Source organism: Seriola aureovittata, chromosome 12, assembly GCF_021018895.1.
Source record: "Seriola aureovittata isolate HTS-2021-v1 ecotype China chromosome 12, ASM2101889v1, whole genome shotgun sequence".
Classification (NCBI taxonomy): Eukaryota; Metazoa; Chordata; class Actinopteri; order Carangiformes; family Carangidae; genus Seriola; species Seriola aureovittata.
The window spans coordinates 12500380-12522359 of NC_079375.1; the positions used below are offsets into that span (position 1 = coordinate 12500380).

General features: G+C 38.2%; 1 protein-coding gene across 1 annotated transcript in view; it reads right to left on the reverse strand.

Annotated features, from left to right (window-relative positions):
• Positions 1–645: 645 nt before the first annotated feature.
• sntg1 (syntrophin, gamma 1) overlaps positions 646–21980 on the reverse strand; it is a 32578-nt gene continuing 11243 nt past the window's right edge. Inside the window, exons 4-19 of the mRNA XM_056390305.1 lie at positions 20762–20896; positions 19114–19170; positions 18850–18907; positions 18717–18760; positions 18238–18279; positions 17818–17920; positions 17095–17177; positions 16664–16794; positions 15704–15833; positions 9528–9566; positions 7731–7847; positions 6854–6925; positions 6055–6207; positions 5788–5880; positions 2659–2769; positions 646–2552 (exon numbers count right to left, since the gene is read on the reverse strand). Of these exons, the coding sequence (XP_056246280.1) occupies positions 2370–2552; positions 2659–2769; positions 5788–5880; positions 6055–6207; positions 6854–6925; positions 7731–7847; positions 9528–9566; positions 15704–15833; positions 16664–16794; positions 17095–17177; positions 17818–17920; positions 18238–18279; positions 18717–18760; positions 18850–18907; positions 19114–19170; positions 20762–20896 (1551 nt within the window). The 3' untranslated portion in view covers positions 646–2369. The remainder of the gene's footprint in view (positions 2553–2658; positions 2770–5787; positions 5881–6054; positions 6208–6853; positions 6926–7730; positions 7848–9527; positions 9567–15703; positions 15834–16663; positions 16795–17094; positions 17178–17817; positions 17921–18237; positions 18280–18716; positions 18761–18849; positions 18908–19113; positions 19171–20761; positions 20897–21980) is intronic.

Genomic DNA, 21980 nt, shown 5'->3' on the forward strand with positions numbered 1-21980 from the left:
ACTGTATGTCAATATACAATTTATATACTTCAAATATCATATCTGCAATGGTAACTTGAGTATAATGAAGTTATATTTCAAGTATGTCAATATTTAGTACAGATGTGTTTTTAAATCATATTGGTAATAATAGTATACATAGTATATTAAATTGTACCATTTACATATCATTAAAGGAATAGTCCTCAGTTTGGGAAATACCCTTATTGGCTTTCTTGCTGAGAGTTGCATGAAAATCTCTAATCTAATCACATCTTTGCAGTTATTGTGAACCTACCTTAACATGCCGGTTAGCTTAGCTTAGTTTATCTTACCTTATCTTATCTTAGTTCAGTTTAGCTTAGCTTAGCGTAAAGACAGGAAACAGCTTGGATCACACAAAAGATAAGAGGTACAGTAGGTGTATTTTGTTACCTTTGAAAGAAGCTAAGCTAACTGCTGGCTGTAGCATAATGGACTGATATAGGGGTTTAAACTTTATGTGTAGTCAAGTGCAAAATCAGTATGTCTATAAGTACAGAAATCTTACCATACTTCTGAGAACACATCAAAATTCACTTTTCACATGACCAGTAAACTCAACTTCACATGCAAATATGGTGGCATACCCAGAAGCTGCGAGAAATAAAACCAACCACAGGTGAGCCATGTTATAAAAGGTCTCATTTATTAATTTATCACACAGCATATTTGTTAATAAAACATCTGCAAAAAATAAAATAACCTCACTCTCTAGATCCTGTGTTATAAGGGTATATGCGACCGGGATAATTTTAAAGCACAAAAGCATCACTCAGACTTTCTTTGCATAGACTGCACAACCATTAGTTTCCCTCAGTCACTCACATCAGCTTAACAAGCCCACACTGTACGAAGCACTTTACTGACCCCATTTAATTTGCTATCCTCTAGAGTTTACTGAGCCATGGGCCTCTTGTGTTTGGATTCTACTTTGTAAATGGAAGGTAAGAGCATGACTAATTGCACTAATTGACCTGAACTCTTTCTGAATATGATAGTTTAGCCGTCACTCTGTTGTATTTATAAACAATTTAGTGAAGTTTAAAGGGGCATCTCCTTTGGAGGCCATGATGCTACATTTTTTTTTTCTATTTTTCTAGCGGTGTGTTTTTCTCATTTGTCAATGTAAAGATTTCTTTTACTTTATTTACAAGCTGAAGTAAAAAAAAAAGATAATATTCCAAAAATACACCATTGCTGATTTTATTCTCCTAAATTGGTCCATAGAGTAAATGATGAAGAGAGTACAAGGTTATGCGCTATCTACCTAGTCGTCTCTGGTGCACATCAAATTAACAAATGCAGTAATCCCTACAAGTAATTGCTTGCCATAATTCATAATTCTTTGAGTTCATTTGAATGTCAGTGTTTATTTACATAATTAAGTTTTAGGGAGAGAGAAAAAACAATATGGAAGGGGGTTTTTAATCATGTTTAGAGAGGTTTTGTCAGATTATGGTTGTGTGGATGGTGAACCTGATTATTAAAGTGTCATTCCTTATCCATACACTCGAAGCTACACTTCCACACAGCCTTCCTATCCAGTAATCCAGGAAACAGTTATAACCTGACCTCAAACACGGGTGTACATCATATACAGAGAAAAAGAAATGAGGTTACTGAGTATATTCGTACACATGCCCATCTGAAACCATTCATTTACTCCACTAATGCTGCCAGCAAATATGTAATTAAATTCAATCAAAATAAAAATGTTTTTGTGTTGCAGGATTTTAGCTGGACTCATCACACATCAGTAGAAAATAAATTTAACTGCTAATTGAAGTATGAATGTAGGCAAAAGTTTTCACCTCAAGAACAAACACAAAAGTGGAAATATAGAAAGCGCCATCATCATATCCATTGTCCATAAATATCCTTGCAGAACTTCAAGTGATGTGTTGTCTGATGTGGAAAAAAGGGCTAAAATTAGTTTATCTTAAACCCCAAATCTTCAGTAAAATTACATAGAAAAGCAGACTACCCTGGGAAAAGAACTCAATTTTTCTTTGTGTCATGTTGATTATAAGGATGTCTGAGGATCAAGAGAAGGACAAATTCACATAAAAATGTTTTTGAATCGCATATTTCGTGTTCATAGAGTGTTCCTGTGAAGTTGTTCAAAGTAGAGGTTTGTGTTTAGGTCCACAACGATTCCAGAAATCCCAGAAATCTGATGCTTCTTCAGAGGTGATCCCTAAGAGCTTTTCTGTTCCACCACTGTATACAGCTGTCCTCCATAATGTCAAAGTCTGAAATTTTTCCACTTCTCCCGTCCACCAGTTTAGGCCACGGTCACAACTAAGTGCGGTGTCTTTTTAAAAGGGGTCTGGAGAGGGCAGTACCTGTCAAGTGGCGTATTTGAGTTTGGGTGTCTGTGAATTACATGAGATACTGGAAAGAGAAGGAATCCCTGTGCTAGTCGCGGTGCCATGGCTCTCCACAAACATCGGGTCCAGGCAAGCAACTTTGGCAGCAAAAAAAGCGTGAATGCAATGAAGCACGGCGAAGAGGTTTGAGAACTCCAGCTCCTGAAAGAGGAAAAATACGCATTATCTAATTTTCTATAACGAAATTGTTTTGAATAACATCTCCCTTTATGCAACGCAGCATTAAGCATCTCTCAAAGTTACTTACCTTTGCTTCAATAGATTTGGAGTCTTGATTTTGGAATAAAAACTTGATCTTGCTTTTTCCATCATCGGATGATCCTTTTAGTTGGGAGAACTTGTATCTCCACAGTACCGCCTGTAATATAGAAATTACAAAGATTATGTGGGTCTACTAAAGAAAAAATACAACTAGCCTTTATATCTTTATTTACAGCAATCCAATCTGTGAACCCCTTCTTGTGTCACTGTTTCATGAATAATTCATGTTAAAATCCACATGGATCCAGTGAGAAATGGGGCACGTCAGCAGATCAACCAGATATCTGTTGCTGTGAGATATAAACTTGTTATTTTCGCCACTGGGAAATTTAACAAGCCACAGCAATTTCACCTGAAATAGCAGAGCTTCAGTGATTCAATTAGTGTTGAACTGCATAAACAAAAGCCGAGCACTGAGCCAAGCGACAGTTTCCAGGCTGACTCCTCAGGTCGACAGCTGGCCACACTTTTCTCATGAATATGTGTCTGTTCATTACAACTCTGTGCTGACTGTTCCTGCCGCTGTAATAATCACAGTAACCCCGATCAGAGTACTGATGGAATGTTGTATTTCCATTTGCTGTTACCTTATTTACTTCTACTCCACTACATTTGTCTGACAGTTGTACTTAGTAGCCACTTCTAAGGTTACAATTTTTTACCCATCCTGTCCACTGAAAACCACATATCTCCAACTTTGGTAATTTTGAATTAATTTTATTCCTATAAACTGAAGGATGACGTGTTGCTTTACAGGGTTCTCACAGGACAACAACGCTACATACATGATAATCTTATAGAATATGATGCATTTCAGTAGATTAAGCGACCCGGTGGTAGCTATAGAAAGACGTTAAACTGAACAGTAAATGCAGTATAAGTATTTTCCCTGTGTGCTATCTGAATACATGAAGCTTGACTGTGATATTTTTTTACTGGGCAAAAAATAATTTTAAATCAGATCAGATATTCATGAAACACTATCAGAGTGTAACAGGAAGAGTGTCACCTTGTCTTCTTTGCCTTTAAAAACCCATCTGACTCTTGTTAACCTTGACAGAGGTGATGATATTTCCATCTCTCTCATGTCAGTCACAACCACTTGATATTATATCAGTAACATTTTCCAAATGGAGGATTATATCTGACTCTATTTCCTCTTAAGGAGACGTTCTCATGAGCTTTGCTCAATTTTATTTTTGTTTCTTTATTGTTGTTGTGCAATAATGAAGTTAAAATATCCTTTCATCAACAACATGTTTCAAATGTGTTAATTTGAACTGATTTCAAACTAGATGTTTGCTATTTTAAGCTATTAATTACACAAAGGTGGATATTGTTAAAATAATATTTGTAAACAAGACACAGTAATCCTGGAATTGTTGGATTTTCAGATTTAGCCTTGTTTTTTCAATATCGTCACCTTCCTAAAATAATGGCCTAAGTCATGTTTTGACAAAAATGTTTTTTTTGCCTAAATCACCCCCTCATGATGCTGGCCACCTCTGGTAAAATCGCCTGAATCCTCAGTTGAGGGGAACATGCAATTCTACCCCCGGTTGTATAATGGCCTATGTCAAAAGTGTGACTCTTTTGTTGAGTTTTTTGTGTTTCCTGAAAAACCTGAAAAAATGACTTAGGCCATTATTTTAAGAGGGTGTCGATATGTTAGTTTCAGGTTGCATTCATACTGTTACCACTAGAAGCTAAAAGCTGGACGTTTCAACCATTTGTTAACCATTAGTTAACTTGTGATGACAAATATACTAAAGATTAGTCTCAAACCAACTGTAAATACTTTTTTTGTATTTATTTTTCTCCTACATAGGAATACATGGGTAGATTTTTTTTCAAACGAATCTTAATTTTTATTCTTTTCAAATTAGTCGAGCTACTCTGCAGTCTTTCAACATGCCCTCCCCCCTCAGGCACACACTGGTGATTTGTAAATTTTGCTCATCTGGTGCATTTATTTTTTGTTGTACAGATCAGAGCAAGAACTTCCCTATAAAGATATTATAACCAGAGTATTTTGATGCCTTTCTTAAGGCAGAGAGTCACATTCACATGAACCATTTTATGTTTGCTCACTGTTTCTCTCAAGTTGGTTTTTCCTACACTTTAGCTTTTTATTTAAACAGCTGACTCTAAGGGTGTCTTGCCACCAGAGCGTGAACCCTCTGAGTCTTGACAGCTCACTTGCTCTATGCACAGTCCTCATTTGTTATGCAAATGTTGTATTTGTTGTATTTACATTTTATGCCCTTTATTTAATAGATGATACTAACTGCTTTATCCATCCATCAGGTTTGGGAGGGCTGGAGCTGCACTCACACTTTCTCACAGGTTGCTAATGTGCACCTTTAGAGTTTTATAGATTATGAATCATTGTGCAGTGGAGGCCTTTGTTCTGTCAGGCTTGTTTTATTATGTGATACCAATTCCAATTAAGATGAATTTTTTCAGCTTTTGCAAAAAAAAAGAAATAGAGCTGTGGAACATCTTACTGGACCCTGAGCCAGCGGAATACAGCTCAACTTGTTGTACAGAGTTTTATTTGTGCTGTTTTCGATTAAAACTAATTCTAACATGGGTTTTCAAATTTGCCAATAGCAGCTTTTAATTATGCAGTAATCCCACCCCGTGAATTGTCTGCGATTGTAGTTTACATATGGATTGTGTTTTGCACGTTTTACTCTGTAAACAATACACTGGCAACATTCTTATCGTCCTTGGGGGACATTGTTGCTTCCCATTGCAGGAATTAGGGCCAAAATCTTAGAGAACAATATGGCAACGCTTGTGTCCTGCTCAGCCACATAATGTGCACCAGTGGAGTAGTCTGCATGACTCTCAGACTTGGGGAAAGGCCAAAATGAACTGCAGGGAGAAGTGAAGTTTGAGCTGGGGGGAACCAGCCGTCAAAACAAATGTGCTCATACTCCCAAAATGCACACAGTGCAGAATAAGTGAGTAGCACCAAAAAAAGAAAAAGGGAAACTGAGGCATGGCATCGTGATTAGTTTCATCACACTGTGTACAATCTCCCACTGAAAGGATCTGTTTTCCCTTTTCCCAGTTCTTATTGATGATGAAAGGACTGTCCTACACTCACCTTTGAAGCTGCATCAAAGCACACAAAGCCCATGCTGAAGTCAATAGTAAGTCCCATAAGGTGGCTCTCCATGATACAGGCATATGTTTTACTCTACAGAATAGAAGAACAAGATGTTACCCACAAGGACACAAAAGTCTCTTTTGCTGCTGTGAAAATGTTATATGAGCATTATCAATCTTTGTACTAAAACAACTGAGGTGGAACCTTGTGTGAGATTAAAATCATCACAATTCCCCGCACGTTGCCTACTGTTAAGGTGCTGACCTGTATCCTCTCCACCTCCAGGAAGGTGGCCATCTGAAAAGCCTTTTCCCAGATCAGCAGCTCGCACTCCAACTCGACGCTGAAGAACATGTCCTCCCCGCTCTCTGTCTGGACGCTGAAGCAGTGCTTCCTCTTGTCCAGAAGGTCATTATCCTAAGACAAGACAGTACGACTGCCATGCTGATCAGGTACAGATGGGCAGAGTGATGTGGAGATAAGACGAGCAACAGCAATGCAGGGAGGTAAAGGGAGGTTTATTTCACTCTGATGACAGAGTACAGGCTGCAGACTGCAGCTGTAAGAGCACTTGAATTCTTATTCTCTATATCTTCAACACTCGCATTAAGGTAATAGGCATGTATGCAGGCTGAAACAGACAGTGTTTTACTCTAATGTATCTTTTTATAGCTTTATGTAACACAAATAGCACAGTCTAATAGGTATGGCAGTGTAGGTCAATTTATATCTGATTTAATATGTCTGATTTAATATGTTTGTATGAATTAAATTAAATTACCCATAATGAGTTTGTACATAATGAATTGCAGATAAATTCTAACAATCAAATTCAAAGTGACCTCGAATCTGGAGAGACTCAACAAAACAATCTGAGCCTTGAGCATCTCTGTGGGATTGACAAGCACATGCAAGGTACTAAGTGAGTTATGTAAGTGCAGCCCTCAGACTCTGTTTGCTACTTTTTATTCCTTCAGTGTATCCAGCGTGGGGCTTTAATCTCTAAATGGAATGAATGAATGAATGAATGAATGAATGAATGAATGAAAAACAGGTGCCTTACCTTTAAAATCTTGCACATTATCTCATACACAGTAAAGCTTTTCTCTGCTCTGGTCCAGTCCCATGTTGTCACCTGAAAATATCACATAAATGTTTGGAAATACTTTTAAATGACAATTCACTTGAGCGTTTGCTAAGTGCGGTCCCCCTTTAGCTACTGGTGTTACGCCCGGCTAGCTTCTCATTTTACACTGCACAATGACACATTTTTTAGGCATGCTAATGCTAATCCACTCCTCACTCATTTGCTTTTGTTTTTGGAAAGGTAATTTTAAAAGAAAAAACTAACATCCAAACTCTTTAGATACCAAGTGTCGCTCTTACGATAAACCTAATCTGAAGCTTATGTCTTGTTACGGTTGCTAAACCGTGATAGGTCAATCACTATCAGGGGGCAGGGTTTATGTAGTCACTTGAGGGGATATATTCCTCGGAGGAAACTAATCTTCAATAATAAATAAGCTTGTCTCGACGTCTGAACAAGCAAGCTCCCATATTCCACCATCCACTCACATTAGCATATTCCATTTATATCAACACAGTCAAGTTGAGCAGGCAATTTTCAGTTATCTATCAATCTTTTCCCATCTCCAGTACCATCGACAGCTTATCCCTCTTGTCATAATCACTTAAGTGGCTGGCAGAATGTAAACAGATTTAATGATCATCATCAATCAACAGGAAGATCAATGCAGCACAAATGATTATGAGTGAGCTGCTTCCTTTTTTTTTCCAGCAGGAAAGCATTTTCTCCCTCAACAATACATTAACATCAAATGAAAATCTCCTGTGGAGTTGAGCAACATTAGTTCAAACGCAGAAGTTTTGTGGGTTGAAGACATTGGTATAAAACAAGCAAAGATGGAGTCAAAACTTACAGGGGGGGCTGAAAACTTGAAGAGTGAGGAACCCCTCAAAGCGAGGAACTTTGGTGAATACATTCGGTCCTGAACAGAGTCCTGCTCCTTCTCGTCGACCCAGCCCATGTAAATAATCTATCAAAGGGTAAAACAAAACAAAGATGAACACCAGAGACGTGGTGTGTAATAACAGGCTTCTAAGGGTTGGGATAAATTCCTGTGTCATACTCATTTGATATAGTACAGAAAATTATTTGAGATTTGGAACCAAATATTCAGGAGCTTTAAAGATAATGAGACAGGTATGCCTGATTTCTAGCAGATAAAATACCTGACAAATCGAGGTATTTTGTCACACAAAAATCATATGAAGAGCCAATAAGAGAGATCTGCATGCCACAGAATAAAGTAGGAAAAATCTGTGATGGTAGACAAATCTGTAACACTTCCAACCTATTTAGTATTTACAAGCAATATATTAACAATTAATAAATGGCTCATAACACATTATAATGTAGTTTTTAGCAGAAAAAAGTACATTTGTAAGTATTAAATAATGTATTTGACAACTACAGCATATCTCCTGCGGCATCTGGCATCTGTAACTGGTGTAGAAACAACAGTAAATTAATTACTGTCAATGTAGTTTAACACACTCAAAATGAGATATAAAGTATTTGGTTCTTACTTTTATTACACATATATTTTAATTTATAAATACTTTTTCAGTCTCAGTGAGAGCTAAGAAAACATCATCCTTACACGAAGGCAGTGAGATACAGCTGAGAGATCTGGGACCTTTCATTTTTAAAACGACTGTTTCTGAAGTCAGGGATTAACTGTGAATCTCAACATGTCTTCATGAGGTTTGAACATATTCATAAACAGTTTCAGACCCTAACTCTGTGTAATACACAGTTAATGATTTTATGATGTTTGTTCATGTGTGTTATGACAACATATGATTACAGCTGCAGCATTATCAAAGACTCATGTGTTTGTACACCAGTTTGCTGACAAGTATGTTTGTAAACTCTTGAGATGTTCTTTTAGTATGTATAGTGTTATAAGCAATTTATTTATGTATTAAATGTGAGATGGGGGAGGTTTCGGTCAAGTGACAGAACTCTATAAGCATGTAACAGTGCATTTATTGTCCTATCATTGGCTCTTCCATTTAGGCAAAAGGTATAAAGTTTTCAAGAGAAAAAAAGAGGTTAGACCAACAGGGAGATGAAGAGACAAAAAGCAAAGCCTCTGCTGCAGATGTTCTGAGGCATGATTTTAGACATCAAGTGTTTCACACCATCACTACTCATTAAAGTCAGGGTGATTTCAACACAAGTAAAATGTTTGCTTGCTTTTCTGTTTGGAGTTTTTTTTTTTTTTTTGATGGATTTGCAAAACAAGCGAGTGAAAGATTTAGGACAAGCAGTCACATCTCATGCAGTTAAATTTCTTAAATGAATTGTCAAGTGAATTCACACATTTTTGTGAAGCAGAAACCAGAATAAATAAGCAAGACAAAAAGTATCCCACTGTCGCGTCTGCTCCCCATGCCATCATATGACACTTAAATTGTTTTCTGATCATCTCTCAGCGGATGGTCTTAAATGATGCAAAGACTCTGCTTGTGTTGCAATAGTTGGCAAGATGGAGCTGTGTCCTTTCTCTGACTGACTGACCTGGTTAGATTTAGGTCTGATTTTTAAAATAAATGTAAAATGTGAAAATTAAAATTAAAATTTCCCAAAGCAGAAAGAAAATCTAAATTTGGAGCAGGAGCCCGGCTCCTGCATGAAGAAAATGTCTTACCTGCTGGTTTACTGGAAAATTCCGGTTAATCTTCTTCACCTGTTAAATTTAACAAGAGCATCAGTAAGTCATCAAAATATCTCCTGCCAACAAGCAAGAAACCAATTACTGGCACAATTTTAAATATTTGGAGCACCCTGTAGCTACTCACAATCAGAATGACAGTGTGTCTGAGAAGAAATAAACTAGCATCCGTGCTAACATGTTAACCACAGCACTGAAGGAACATTGTTAGAGCGACTTCATTTATTCAAGGCATGCAAATTACAAAATGAGATAGATAGAGTCATTTCCACAAGGACCCAAGGCTCTTCCTAAAAAAAAAAAAAAAATCCATTAAAAAAAAATCCATTCTCTCTGTGGTAATAAAAGCGGGGAAACTACTGAGAGAGCAGTCAGGCTTTAAATTAAAACATTCTCCTCAGATCACAGGTATCACTCGCTCCTAATCCATGCTATACTATCAATATAACTCTTTCTTAGGAGCAGAGCACCAAATTAAGCCATCCAGGCCTGATCCTGTCCTCCTTTAGAGGCGAGAACAAGTCACAGCTGCTTATTGTGCAAAGTTACTGAAGTTTGTGTCGAGGGAGAAAACAGGATGTTTCTTTTTCAGGGGAGGAACTGGGAGGGAAACAGCCAGATAACTGTCAAGATGTGAGCTGGGTGTGGATATATGGGAGCAGTGATGGTGGGTTTGTTCACATTGTTGAGGCCAGTCACAGTGACTGCAGGTCTAAACCACCTCGGACATAAATCAGGAAAGGCTGAGGGGTTCAGTTCTTTGAAACAAATCACACATCTCTCACTCTATTTCAAAATACACGGTGGGAAGCTTTGACTGAGTTTAAGGTGGGAAATACCAAACTAACACCTACTGAATTGCTGTGTTTTCACTTTATATGTCTATTCTATGGCATTCCAGGGGACACATTGTACTTTTCGCTCCATTTTACATTACATCTGTAATTATTGTACCATAAATGCAAATTCTATTACATGGACAGAATCACTGTTTTTCAAGTCCGTCTTAAAACAATAGCCATGAACTCCAAAATAGGTTTTGCTGACTATAATCATTCTTTGTGGTCATACTGGCCATCAAGAGATCCCTTCCTCTGTAAAGTTCTATTTATATAGCACTTTTCAAAACCAGTGTTACAATGTGCTTCACAATATGCAGATGAAAACATACAAGGACAAAAGCATAAAAAATTATTGAACGAATAAAAAAAAAGAGAAACAAATCAGGGCAGGAAAACTTTTAGAAGGTTTTGAGATGGGACTGAAAACACTTATCTGAGTTTGCTGACCTGACCCCCAGAGGGAAGCTGTTCCATAACCTGGGCGCCAGGACAGCACATTCTTTATGGTTATAGCGGTGTCATAATTTATTTAAAGCTTATATGAGGCTTCAGCAGTCTGAGCTAGTCAAATCAAAAGTTACCAGTATCTCAAGTTACAACCTTTTAATACAAAATTCCTTCCTCATGTTTCCACAGATAGTGTTGAGTGGCAGGGAGGACATTGACAAAAAGTAGGGAATTTTTTGTACTATAAAGGCTGTAACTTTGAAGGGTATCCACTTTATCTGGTTAATTTGGTTGGCTGAAGAGTGTTATTAACAAACAGATACATTTTTGAATACACATTTGACAGGACTGTGGATTGTGTTCCACATCACGTACACTGACTCCATTAGGGGGAGATCTTTTTGATGGCCAGGATTAAGAGAACGAATTATTACAGCAAGCGAAACATGTTTCAGTGTTCATATCAGCAACTGACTAGTCATTTAAGACAGATCTCAACTAAGATTACCACCTCGCAGTTGTGTGCCTCCGCCAACCAGCCAAGTTGCAGGAAATATGGTCACAATCTCCCCTTCCTGAGTTACAGCATTGAATAATGGCCAGAGGTGTTTTTGCAGAACATTATGATGTCACAGTGAAGTTGACCATTGACCATTTGGATACAAAATGTCATCACTTCATAATTTTATCCTACTAGACATTTTCGTCAAATGGTGTCATAATTAACATATGAATTTGTGAGTTATGGCCAAAAATGTGTTTTATGACGTCACAGTGACCTTTGACCTTTGACCACCAAATTCTAATCAGTTCATTCTTGAGTCCAAGTGAATGTTATTGCCAGATGTAATGAAATTCCCTCTGGGCGTTCCTGATATATCGCAATTACAACAACGTGAGGTCACAGTGACCTTGACCTTTGACCTTTGACCACCACAATCTAATCAGTTCATCCCTGAGTCCAAATGGACATTTGTGCCAAATTTGAACACTTGAGGAGTATATTAATACTGTTAAATTGTAATAGATAGGTTTTGTTTTCATTAGTACTTGGCACTTTACACTGTCATTTTGTACACAGATAAATACAGTTCTGTTACCTTACTTACTAGATTTGTTGCAGATTAAAATTCAAGACGAGATAAGCTCATAACATATCACTGTTGTCGGGCAAAGTACATAGCATTTACTCGAAATATAAACATTTCAACACCACAGGAAAAGCAGCCTTTTATTGTTTTTTTAGTTTGATGCCACAAAGCACTTTTGAGAAATATTATTAAGAGTTTTAGGAATGGAAGAATTGACTCTATTGTTATAGTGAGAACATCACTGTAAGGTAAAAACCACGGTCCTTTTCATTTCAGCTCTACTCTTTACAGCTGGTTGTTGTTTTCTCTAGTCGCTGTGTCGTTTACTGCTCATTTCTACGAACACTGATATTTACAAGTTTTTACCAATACCTGACAATGTGGCACGATGATGTCCTGTAGTTGTATCTTTATTTTTATTCTCAACATACTTATGCACTATTTCAATAACTTTTCAAATTTTAATCTTGTGTTCTTTTTTATGGTGACAGTGTAACATCTGTCCTGGGACCACAGATGAAAAATAGACTTTTGGTTAACTCTGGCACATTAAAAGTAATGTTTATTAATGTGCACTGTTCCTGCTAAATAATCCAATAAATAAATAACATAGGCCTGGGGGGTTTATCAAAAACATTCTCAATGTAGCAGGCACTTTTATAATACTTTTTATAATAAGTACTTTTCAGTTAAAATTTCAGTATTTGCCTATTTGCTTTGCTTACTTTACTTCCCCTCAGTATCTGAGAAGATAATTCCACTGATGGGTCAACTTACATAGCAAACAACTGAGGTCCAGAAAGGCCAAATGAGTCATGAGTCACTAATGGAAAAAGCATCAATTAAAAAAAAAAAGCTAAATTATTTAATATGTTGAGGTGAATTGTCTCGAAAATAATTATGGTGCATACCAAACATGACCGAACAAAGATGAGCAGGGATCACAGGTCAGCGCTTGCCAACAGGGTGTAGACAGGCATCATCAGTGGAGCTGCTAAAGGCCACTGAGGAACAGCTTTGAAAATTGCCACAGAATTGAATCAGCACAGTCTCAGCAGAAACTGTTCAGCCTGACATTTGTTGAAACTTAAATCTGAGCTGCAATTCAGACACCACTTTTATTCAACGCCAAGGCACAGAGACACATAAACCTAACCTGTCGTCAGGAGCATTATGCCTAAACAAGAAAGAGATGAGTCGTGAGGTATGAGTCAAACTTAGATGTAATTTCTAGATCTGATTTGATGCACAGTCACATTTGGAGAAAGCCAAAAGAAACCTTCAGCCCACAGTGTCTGCTGCTCTGCTGTATAGCCGACTAGTGGGAGCCGTTAGGACCAATGGAGCAAACACTTTCCTTCATAATGCTCACATATTGCCTTCATTGATGCCTTCAAATGCATCGCTAAACAAACTAAAGAGTGCTTTCATGAACACCGGGATGGCCTCCCCAGTCACCAGACCTGAACATCACTGAACCTTTATGGGGGTTTGTGGAGCGCAGAGAGCCGAGCAGGTTCACTCGTCAATCATTGCTCAGACAACTGGCGGCACTTTTTCATGACGAATGATGCAACATTTGACTACAAACAGCTCAGTTCAAGTGTCTGACAGCAAACCACGAGAGACTGACACTTTTCTGCAAGCAAAGGTTGACCCTGCTCTTTATTGGGTGCTTTACTTCAATATATTTTCAGATGTTGGTGCTATATTTGTCCACTGCTGGTGCATCTCATTTGCAAGGTTTCCTGTTTAATAAGTTGGACCCATTCATTTTTTTTTTTTTTTTTTTATTCAAAAGGTCCATCTATGAATATTTATCTTGACCTTTAAAAAAACAGGTGAAAATTTGATACAAACACAAACCCTCCCAAATACGTTCTCTAGTTTTACCCTTGATTGTTTCTTAAGGTCTTTATGGGACTCATAAAGGCTCATATAGGCTCATCTGCAGCATAATCAATTAATGAATCAATCAATCACTTTATTTGTCCCTGAAGGTCAATTGCTGGGGCAGCAGTGAAACAAAAACACAATAAAAACACAAAGCACATAAGCACATATGTACAAAGTAATGCAAAATAAAAATGGGTGTAGAAATGGAGTATGCAAGTCAAAACAACTACATTAGTACATGTATACCCACACATAACTGTGTATATATAGATTCACTGTATAGTTAGTCAGTGCTCATCTATCGTATTTAAAGACGTAGAAGTTATATTATTATATATTATATTATTATACTTACATGTATTACAGGCCCTGTTACTGTATATATTTAGAGTTCAATAAGAGCTCAATAATGGTCTTTTTTTCTTTTAGTGTTAGTTTAGTTTCTAGTCAAGTTTTATTTATTTATATTTTTTTTAATTTCTTTATCCAGCTCTTAGATTGTCCTCACATTGTTTGCTTTGTTTTTGTGACTTCGCTGCTACAAGTTACAATTTCACATTTAGATTAATAAAGTACTCTTTCAACCATCTGTCTATATATACGCTTCTGTTACCTTTTCCTCAGGGAGGTTAGTTAAGAGATGGAGGAGTGTATAAAAAGAGTAACCATACCTTTTGTTTTTGGATACAAGTAAAGCAGCTCTTTTGTAGTTTCTTTTTCATTTTTCCGTTCACTTCTTATTACTAGAAGTCTATTCTGAGCTGCCTTTGAACATTAAAGCATAACATCTAGGTGATAATAACCAATCCGCTCTTTTGAAATTGCAGCTGCTTTCACTTAAAAAGATGAAAAAATATTAAAGCTTGTTAAAAACTGGCATCACCGATGGCCATTTCAGAATCATGTACACATATTCAACCGTCTGCTCTTTCAGCAGAAATCTGTACATGCAGCCATGTTACTAGCTCACTCACACACCTCAGTGAATGCCAAGGCCAGAGCGAGAAATACACTCTGTATTGTTGAGGCCACTCTGGCAGTGAGTCATCGGTGTTATGTTTAGTACGTCCCTCACTTCGTCCACTCCAATTAACCAGGGTTCCATTATTCCCCAGAGACCCTCGCACACAAGGGCCATCGCTCAAACACAAACACACACACACACACACACACGGCCACACACACAGCCACGCCAATGGACACAGGATAATTACAAATTCCTATTTTTCACTGCCGCTCCCTCCATGTTGTATTCATGTCATGCGGAGAGCCAACACTACTGTCTGGTTACATTTTCCTAGACGACGGCTTGACAGGCGCTCTCTAGAAATCAAAAATTATAGTTTACTGCATGTTGTCAAAATTAGACTTTTTTTTTGCCAGGATCTGTATGAGCTGCCACATGTGATGAAGCTTGTTGGCAGTATTTGTATTTGACCCCCCCTGCTGAGCATCACTGCCTGTCTGGAAACACACAGACAAACTTTCTTTTTTTTTCACGTAAGCTGTGGTAGAGCTGTGAAAATATGTTCGCAATAAGACAAAGAATAGAACATCATTATTTCTTTATTTCTTGCCGCCTCTTGGTATCATTATTTTATCATATATTATGATGCATTATAGATTACACGAGTGCATGGGGCTTAGCTGGAGGGAGTACTGTAAGTGTAGTTCAGTGCGCGTTCTGTTATTGTGACCTCGGGCTGAAAAGGCATTAGTGTGTGTCTACTTAATGCCATGACATTTGCAAAGAGACTGTTAGACAATCCACAAATTGAAAGTCTGTTGCATTAACACATAACCCAATATCTCATTGGTTTACATGGGTGACTGCATGAGGCGGCAGACCTAACAAGCTTTATTGCTTCTTACTCACATTGTGCTTGGTGAGACTGGAAATGTTGCTCGCTATTGCCTGAAGCCAGTCCAGACAGTCTTCGGCTGCAGTAAACTGTATAACTCCGCTGCAAACGCCGTCCACAGCTATAACCTGGAAAGCATTTTTCCTGAAAAAATAAAAGAATAAAACTGAGGATCAAATTGAAAAAGGCACAAGAAGAGTTTATCCAGTTTTCAGTTTATCCACATCTCTGCAGAATTTCAGCACATTACTACATCTCAGCGTAAGGATTAAACAAATGTATGAATCAGTGAGCTTCAGATGTGCTGGTTGGAGGCTAACTGTTTTCCATTCTTTGTGCCAAGCTAAGCTAACTGGCTGCTAGCTGTAGCACAGTACAGCCATGAGAGTGGTATCGATCCTGTCATCTAACTCTATGCAACGAAGCAAACAAATACTGAGCTATTCCTTTAAATGTACCAAGAGATTTTAGGAACAGACCATACTCACAATGTAATAACCAAAGCAGACAAACTAACTCTGACAAGGACAAGTTAATCTTCATTCTGCTGTACAATAAACTGAAAACAAAAATTCTGTAGTAAGGATGATCAATCTAAAAACTTATGATATCCTTATGCAATTTTCAGCTAATATGCTAAAACATGCCAAACCACAAGAGTGATTCATTAAGAGTCAATCCAAAAGATTACTGTTTCCATCATCCACTGTGTAGCAAAATGGAAATGTATTTATTGACAGCTTAATGGCTTTTTACGTCATCTGTCCACTATTCAATAGTTCTGTCCTGTACTATGGCAGACGCACAGAACCAGTGTAAATAAAGTTTATTGCAAAATTACTTTGTGTTGCAAAAACATATTTTCTGCTCCATTAGAGAACACCCAAGCACTTAAAATGTAAGAGGGGTGACACCAGCTCTGCGAGTGAGAATAGATCCCACTGACCCTTCAAGATGAAGTCCCCGCAGCTCACCTGCAGACGTCAGAGCCAGGGATGTACTGCGACAGGCGTGAGTGTAGCAGCGGAATAAGGCGCAGGTCCACCCATCTCTTCTCCCAGCGAAGCCCCGGGGACGTGGGCCAGGACGAACAGGACAACGTGTCCTGCATGAAGTGTGAAACACAATTTAGAAGAGCTTGTCGTTTCCCACCTCGCACATTTCAAACAGTTATCATGTCAAGAGCTTGAGTTCTGCTGCTGCTGCTGCTGCTGTTGCAGGTGCACAGACAGGCCTACAGCAGCAGAGGGAAGCTGATTCACCCTCCTCAAAAGATAAAGATAGAGCATCCCGGTTATCAGCCTGCAGTGACAGCTGCATGGAAACAATTTCTGGCTGCTGCATGGCTACAAAGGGTCAGTTATAGAATCAGTCAGTTAAAGAAGAGAATAATGGAAAAATGTACCGTGTTGTTAGGGTGGTAGTTCAAGTGCAGGCCGCTATCACACAGAGGGGAGGACGTCCCACTACTCTGGTCGCTGGGAATGCCTGAAAGTGCAACAGGAACACACAAAAGAAAATGTAATAGACCCCCCCACCACACTTCAAATTCAGTGCAACACTTCTATCTATTTCAAGGTTTCCAACATCAGTGAATCACAGCCCTGAACAAAAGTGTGTTACTTTGTTCTCTGAGCCAGTTTGTATTCAGTTGACTGGTTGATTGGCCAGTCAACCTGGCCTACATATGCGTATGAAAGGATTTCATAAAAGCTTTCATGTCTGATGAGGGGCTGAAGCTTTCCCATGTAGGAGCAATCAATTGCACCACAATGAGCAATGTCAATTCTTTCAGTTCAGTCTTTAGCATCTTTTGTGGAGCTTGAGATGGTGTCCTATCGTCTCTTTAGCAAAGTAGCGTCTTTATTTAGTGCTTGTCAAGACAAGCAAGTTCCAAAAAAGAAAAAAAGAGCAGCTGAATCTATGTTTCTTTATTTTTGGATTTTCAGGCTACAGTTTTTTGTCACCAGGACAACCAGGCCTAGACAGAAAATAATACCAGCTATAAATACTCTTGGTTGATTATTCTCCACAGCAGTAAAGGTGATTATATAGTTTAATTAAAGAGAGTATGTGTGTGTGTGCGTGTGTGTGTGTGTGTGTGTGTGTGTGTGTGTGTGTTTCTTACATGTGCAGTCCTCACAAAGGGGCAGTTTCAAAAAGGCAGGAGTCTTCTTTAAGAAAGAGACCGTAAGAGTCACTTCTTCACCAGCGTTTCTCAAAACCTGGACCTGGAAGGTAAAAACAAGAGAATACTTTTACTGCAGGAAGCTGTAAACTGTGAGGCTTCTCTGCTGAAGGCTTGCTGTGATGAAACATGGTGTGCCAATGTCTAGCTAAGAATGGAAATCCAAGATAAGGGATTTAAACAGACTGGAAGTTTTATGCTCCTCACACACATTTCTTACAGTTACATTTATGAAGGGATGAAACAGAAAAAAATTGGCTTTACATGTCAAAAAGATACAAATCATAAAGTGAGACAAGATAAGCTGCTGAAAGAGCTGTTGCAGTGTAAGAGAATGTGAGATATGAGCTGACAGCTTACCACTTCCTCGTGGCGATAGCTTCTAACGTTTATTCCATTTATCTAGAAACAACAGTAACAGGGTTACCCTAAATAATACTGCTGGCACCATATCACTGTAGCTCTATCTTCAAAATGATTAATGAAGCAAGCACAATAACTGTTATGGCATCTGCGCTGAAAACTGTAAACAAGAGAGTCACATCCACGGTTGCCATGAATGCTGAATGTCTTTGGCTGGCTTGTAAATGTTGCTTCTGCATCGTATGAGCTGACTGAGATGAGATGTGGGAGATTTTCTTTTTTTTTTTTTTTTTTGGTGACATTCATATAACAAATGAAAGATTTGGGATGTGACATTTAGCTATAGGGATGCATAATCTTTCAACACAGTTTTGTGAATGTGGCACATGAATTATTGAAGAAACAGTCCATGTTATTTTGCAGTGAATAGAATGAGTTGTGTAAACAGGCTTCAATGTGAATTCTGGCATTTTTACCTGAAGGATGCCGTCTCCAATGAAAAGCAGCCCAGAGAGTTCGGCTGGAAACAGAAAATCACTTCAGTAAAAATAAACAAGCAAACATAAAAATGGCAGTAGTTGTGCAAAGTTTTCAAGGATAATAATATACCTTTTTGCTCTTTTGATATTTTTGATATCACAACAGGGATTTTATGCTCTGCGCCACCCTAAAGAGACAAATTAAATCAAATTGAATTACCAAGGTATCACAAACACAAACCAAGGCAAAGACACTTGAGAGCAACCCAGTTTTCAGTGAGTCCCTCTGCTAACGCTGCTATTGCCGTTTTACAAGAAAATGATCAATAACACTTGTTCAGACTTAATTAAAGAAGTTGGGAGGAGTGGTCTAATCACCCGGGATCTAAATTACCTTGATGCTCAGGCCAAACCCTCCAATCGTCTGCCTCCTGATCGTTACAGTCCTCTCCTGGAAGAGATTCAGTTAGAGTCAACAAATGAGTTCAGCCTGATGCTGAACCTGCCGGAGCTCGTGCAACAGAACAAATGGGAGCAATGGTTTGTCTCAAAACTAGAATTTATTTATAACAAATTAACAGCACTGATTGAATGATGCAACATACATCCTTATTTGTTTCAGCAAAGTGCACTACACAAAGAATCACTGTACAGCAGCTTATTTTTCCATTAATAGTAATACATAAGACGCAGTGATAATTAAATTTTTTATCATTTTTAGATTTTCAGTGGAATCATATGATGATAAGGATCTTAACATGTTATTATTCTACAAATGTTGGTTGTAGAAATTAATAAATATGAGCAGCATGTAGTTATTAAAGGAATAGCCATCATTCTCAAAATACACTTATTGCTTTCATGCCAAGTTACAGCATTATACCACTTGTATCTGTACAGAAAATATGAAAAATTAAATGAAATGTAAGAAGGCAAATAAGTGTATTTCTACAGTCTCAAACATTTCTTTCACAGTTCAGGTTGATCACTTTAGCTGTGACTGCAAAACTTTGCCACTTTGTGAATATTTGTATTAATTTAATGACAGTGATTTCAGCCATATCCTACACCTCTATCTGTACACAGTATATATCAGTGTTGTCAAACTCTCAATTGCAACAGGTCATTGCCTACATCAATATTCAAATCCATCCAAGACAAGACAACATTTTGAAAAGTAATGGTGGGTAAATTGCCGAATGCACACCTGGTAAGTACAGGTACATACAAAAATCAAGTGCTGCCCAAAGAAAGTGTTGGATTCTCACACACAGTGAGTAATAAATGTATTAAAAATGCAACACTATCGACCTTTTGCGGGCATTAAATTCATGATGCGGAACAACATCTTTTGTTTGAGAGCCACAGGCTGCAACAACCAATCGTCTGAAGTGTCAAGAAAAGTGTCAAGTTAGGAACACATGAGACAATTAGAGCATCAGCAGCAGCAGATATCTGTAAAATCAGACAATGTCTGTCCAAATCCATATGATGTAAGAGTGAAATAGAAATTGACAAAGCTGCAGGTGCAAATCAAAATGAGACAAAAGGAGGGAGTTCACAGGAATCCAAGTCTCACTGCATTGTAAAATTCTGGATATGTGTTTCTTAACAGATTTTGATGTTGGATTTGTCTCAGGTGTTTGTGATTTCCCTCTTTTTTTGGATGGATTGTGACAGCCTGTCACTCTGGTATTAAGATGTTGTGGCATATTGCGAGTTGCATATTGTGAGTTTGATGCCTGACAAAGGTCTAGGATCGAACACATTTTGTGCTTACAGTGCGCAGGAATTCAACTTTTTCTTCTAAATGTAAAATGACTATACATCATGATCCAGCGGGTGAATCACTATTTAATAGCTACATTTGATTTATGAGGAATAGATTAACTGATGCAGATTTTTCATTAGCTGACATTCACGGTGTTCTCAGCATCTTTGTGCTGTAACCTTCACCGTACTGCACATTCACATGTTACTGATTTCCCTGTATGAAGGTGAAGCAGCATTCAGTAATTGTGAGAGGTGACCGTGTTACTTACACTTGAATAAAAAGGCTCTCCTGTCACACAGATGACATCTTGTTCTTGAATGGTCAGAATATCTTTGGCCAAGTGTAGTCGAATATTAAACGGCTCCTCATTACCTTCTTGCATCAAATAAATCCCAGTCTTTGTCTGTGAACAGGCAGAGAGATAAATTCATTCATCATCTCTCCATGACTAAATTAACTGGCCATGAAATGAAATGTCATTGAGAGTACTTGCTGCAGGATGAACATGGAAATTAGGGTACGGAGTTTTGGTGATATCTGTTTTGTATTTTTTGCCTTTTTATTATTACTTTGCTTGTTATTGCTAATGTTGGAACAGACAACAATAATCTACACTCATGGTGATAAATAAACATTTAGACAAAAAGAAAAAAAAAAACATATGAAAACTGTTTTTAAATAATGAGGAGAATCTGTAAAGCTACCCTGTGTGTGCACGTTGAGAGGAAAAACACCTAGGCCACTTATTCTAAGTGTAAGGCTGATGATGATGATGACAAATTAAGAAGCTGTGAAATTAAGTGGCTAGAATCAAGCTCACCCTTTAAATTTGAATTTCCCTGCTTTTATACAAGCAAGTGTGGGGACTGTGTGTGTTTCCAATGATCCATTTAAAACATGCTAATCCGCATAAATTTGCATTCTGCACCCCCCCCCACCCCTCCACCCCTCCACCCCCACCCGCCTAATTGCGATGCCTGTCCTGTCCTTGACTTAAAAAGGTCTAAATAAAAAGAAGCACCTTCACCTGACAAGACTGCTAATAAATTTTTTTCTAAAAAGCCTCCACTGTCAGCATCCTTGTCACCTGGGACACACCACCCATCAGTTAAGGAGACAGCCAGCTGCATGGCTGCTGTTCACACAGAGAGAGAGAGTATCTCAACTGCAGGTCAAACTTGAATCAAAGTCAGTTTAGGGAGCATATTATCTTTCACCCCCGTAATGAGGAATATGAAGAAATGAGCCTCCGCCTGCAGCTGCAGCATGAGGTATGACACGAGGGGAGGGGGGGGGGCATTAATTCACATTGTTTGAAGTAATGTGTGTGCGAGAGTCATTAGCCGAGCAAAATGAGGGCAGTAGTGCCATAACTGTGCAACGCCGGGTCAGACAGCGTCTCACGTGGTCGAGCGTTGTTGGACCCCTTGTAGCATATTGTACTGCACATAATTGGCCTTATCACTGATGTTTCGCTATTACACTTC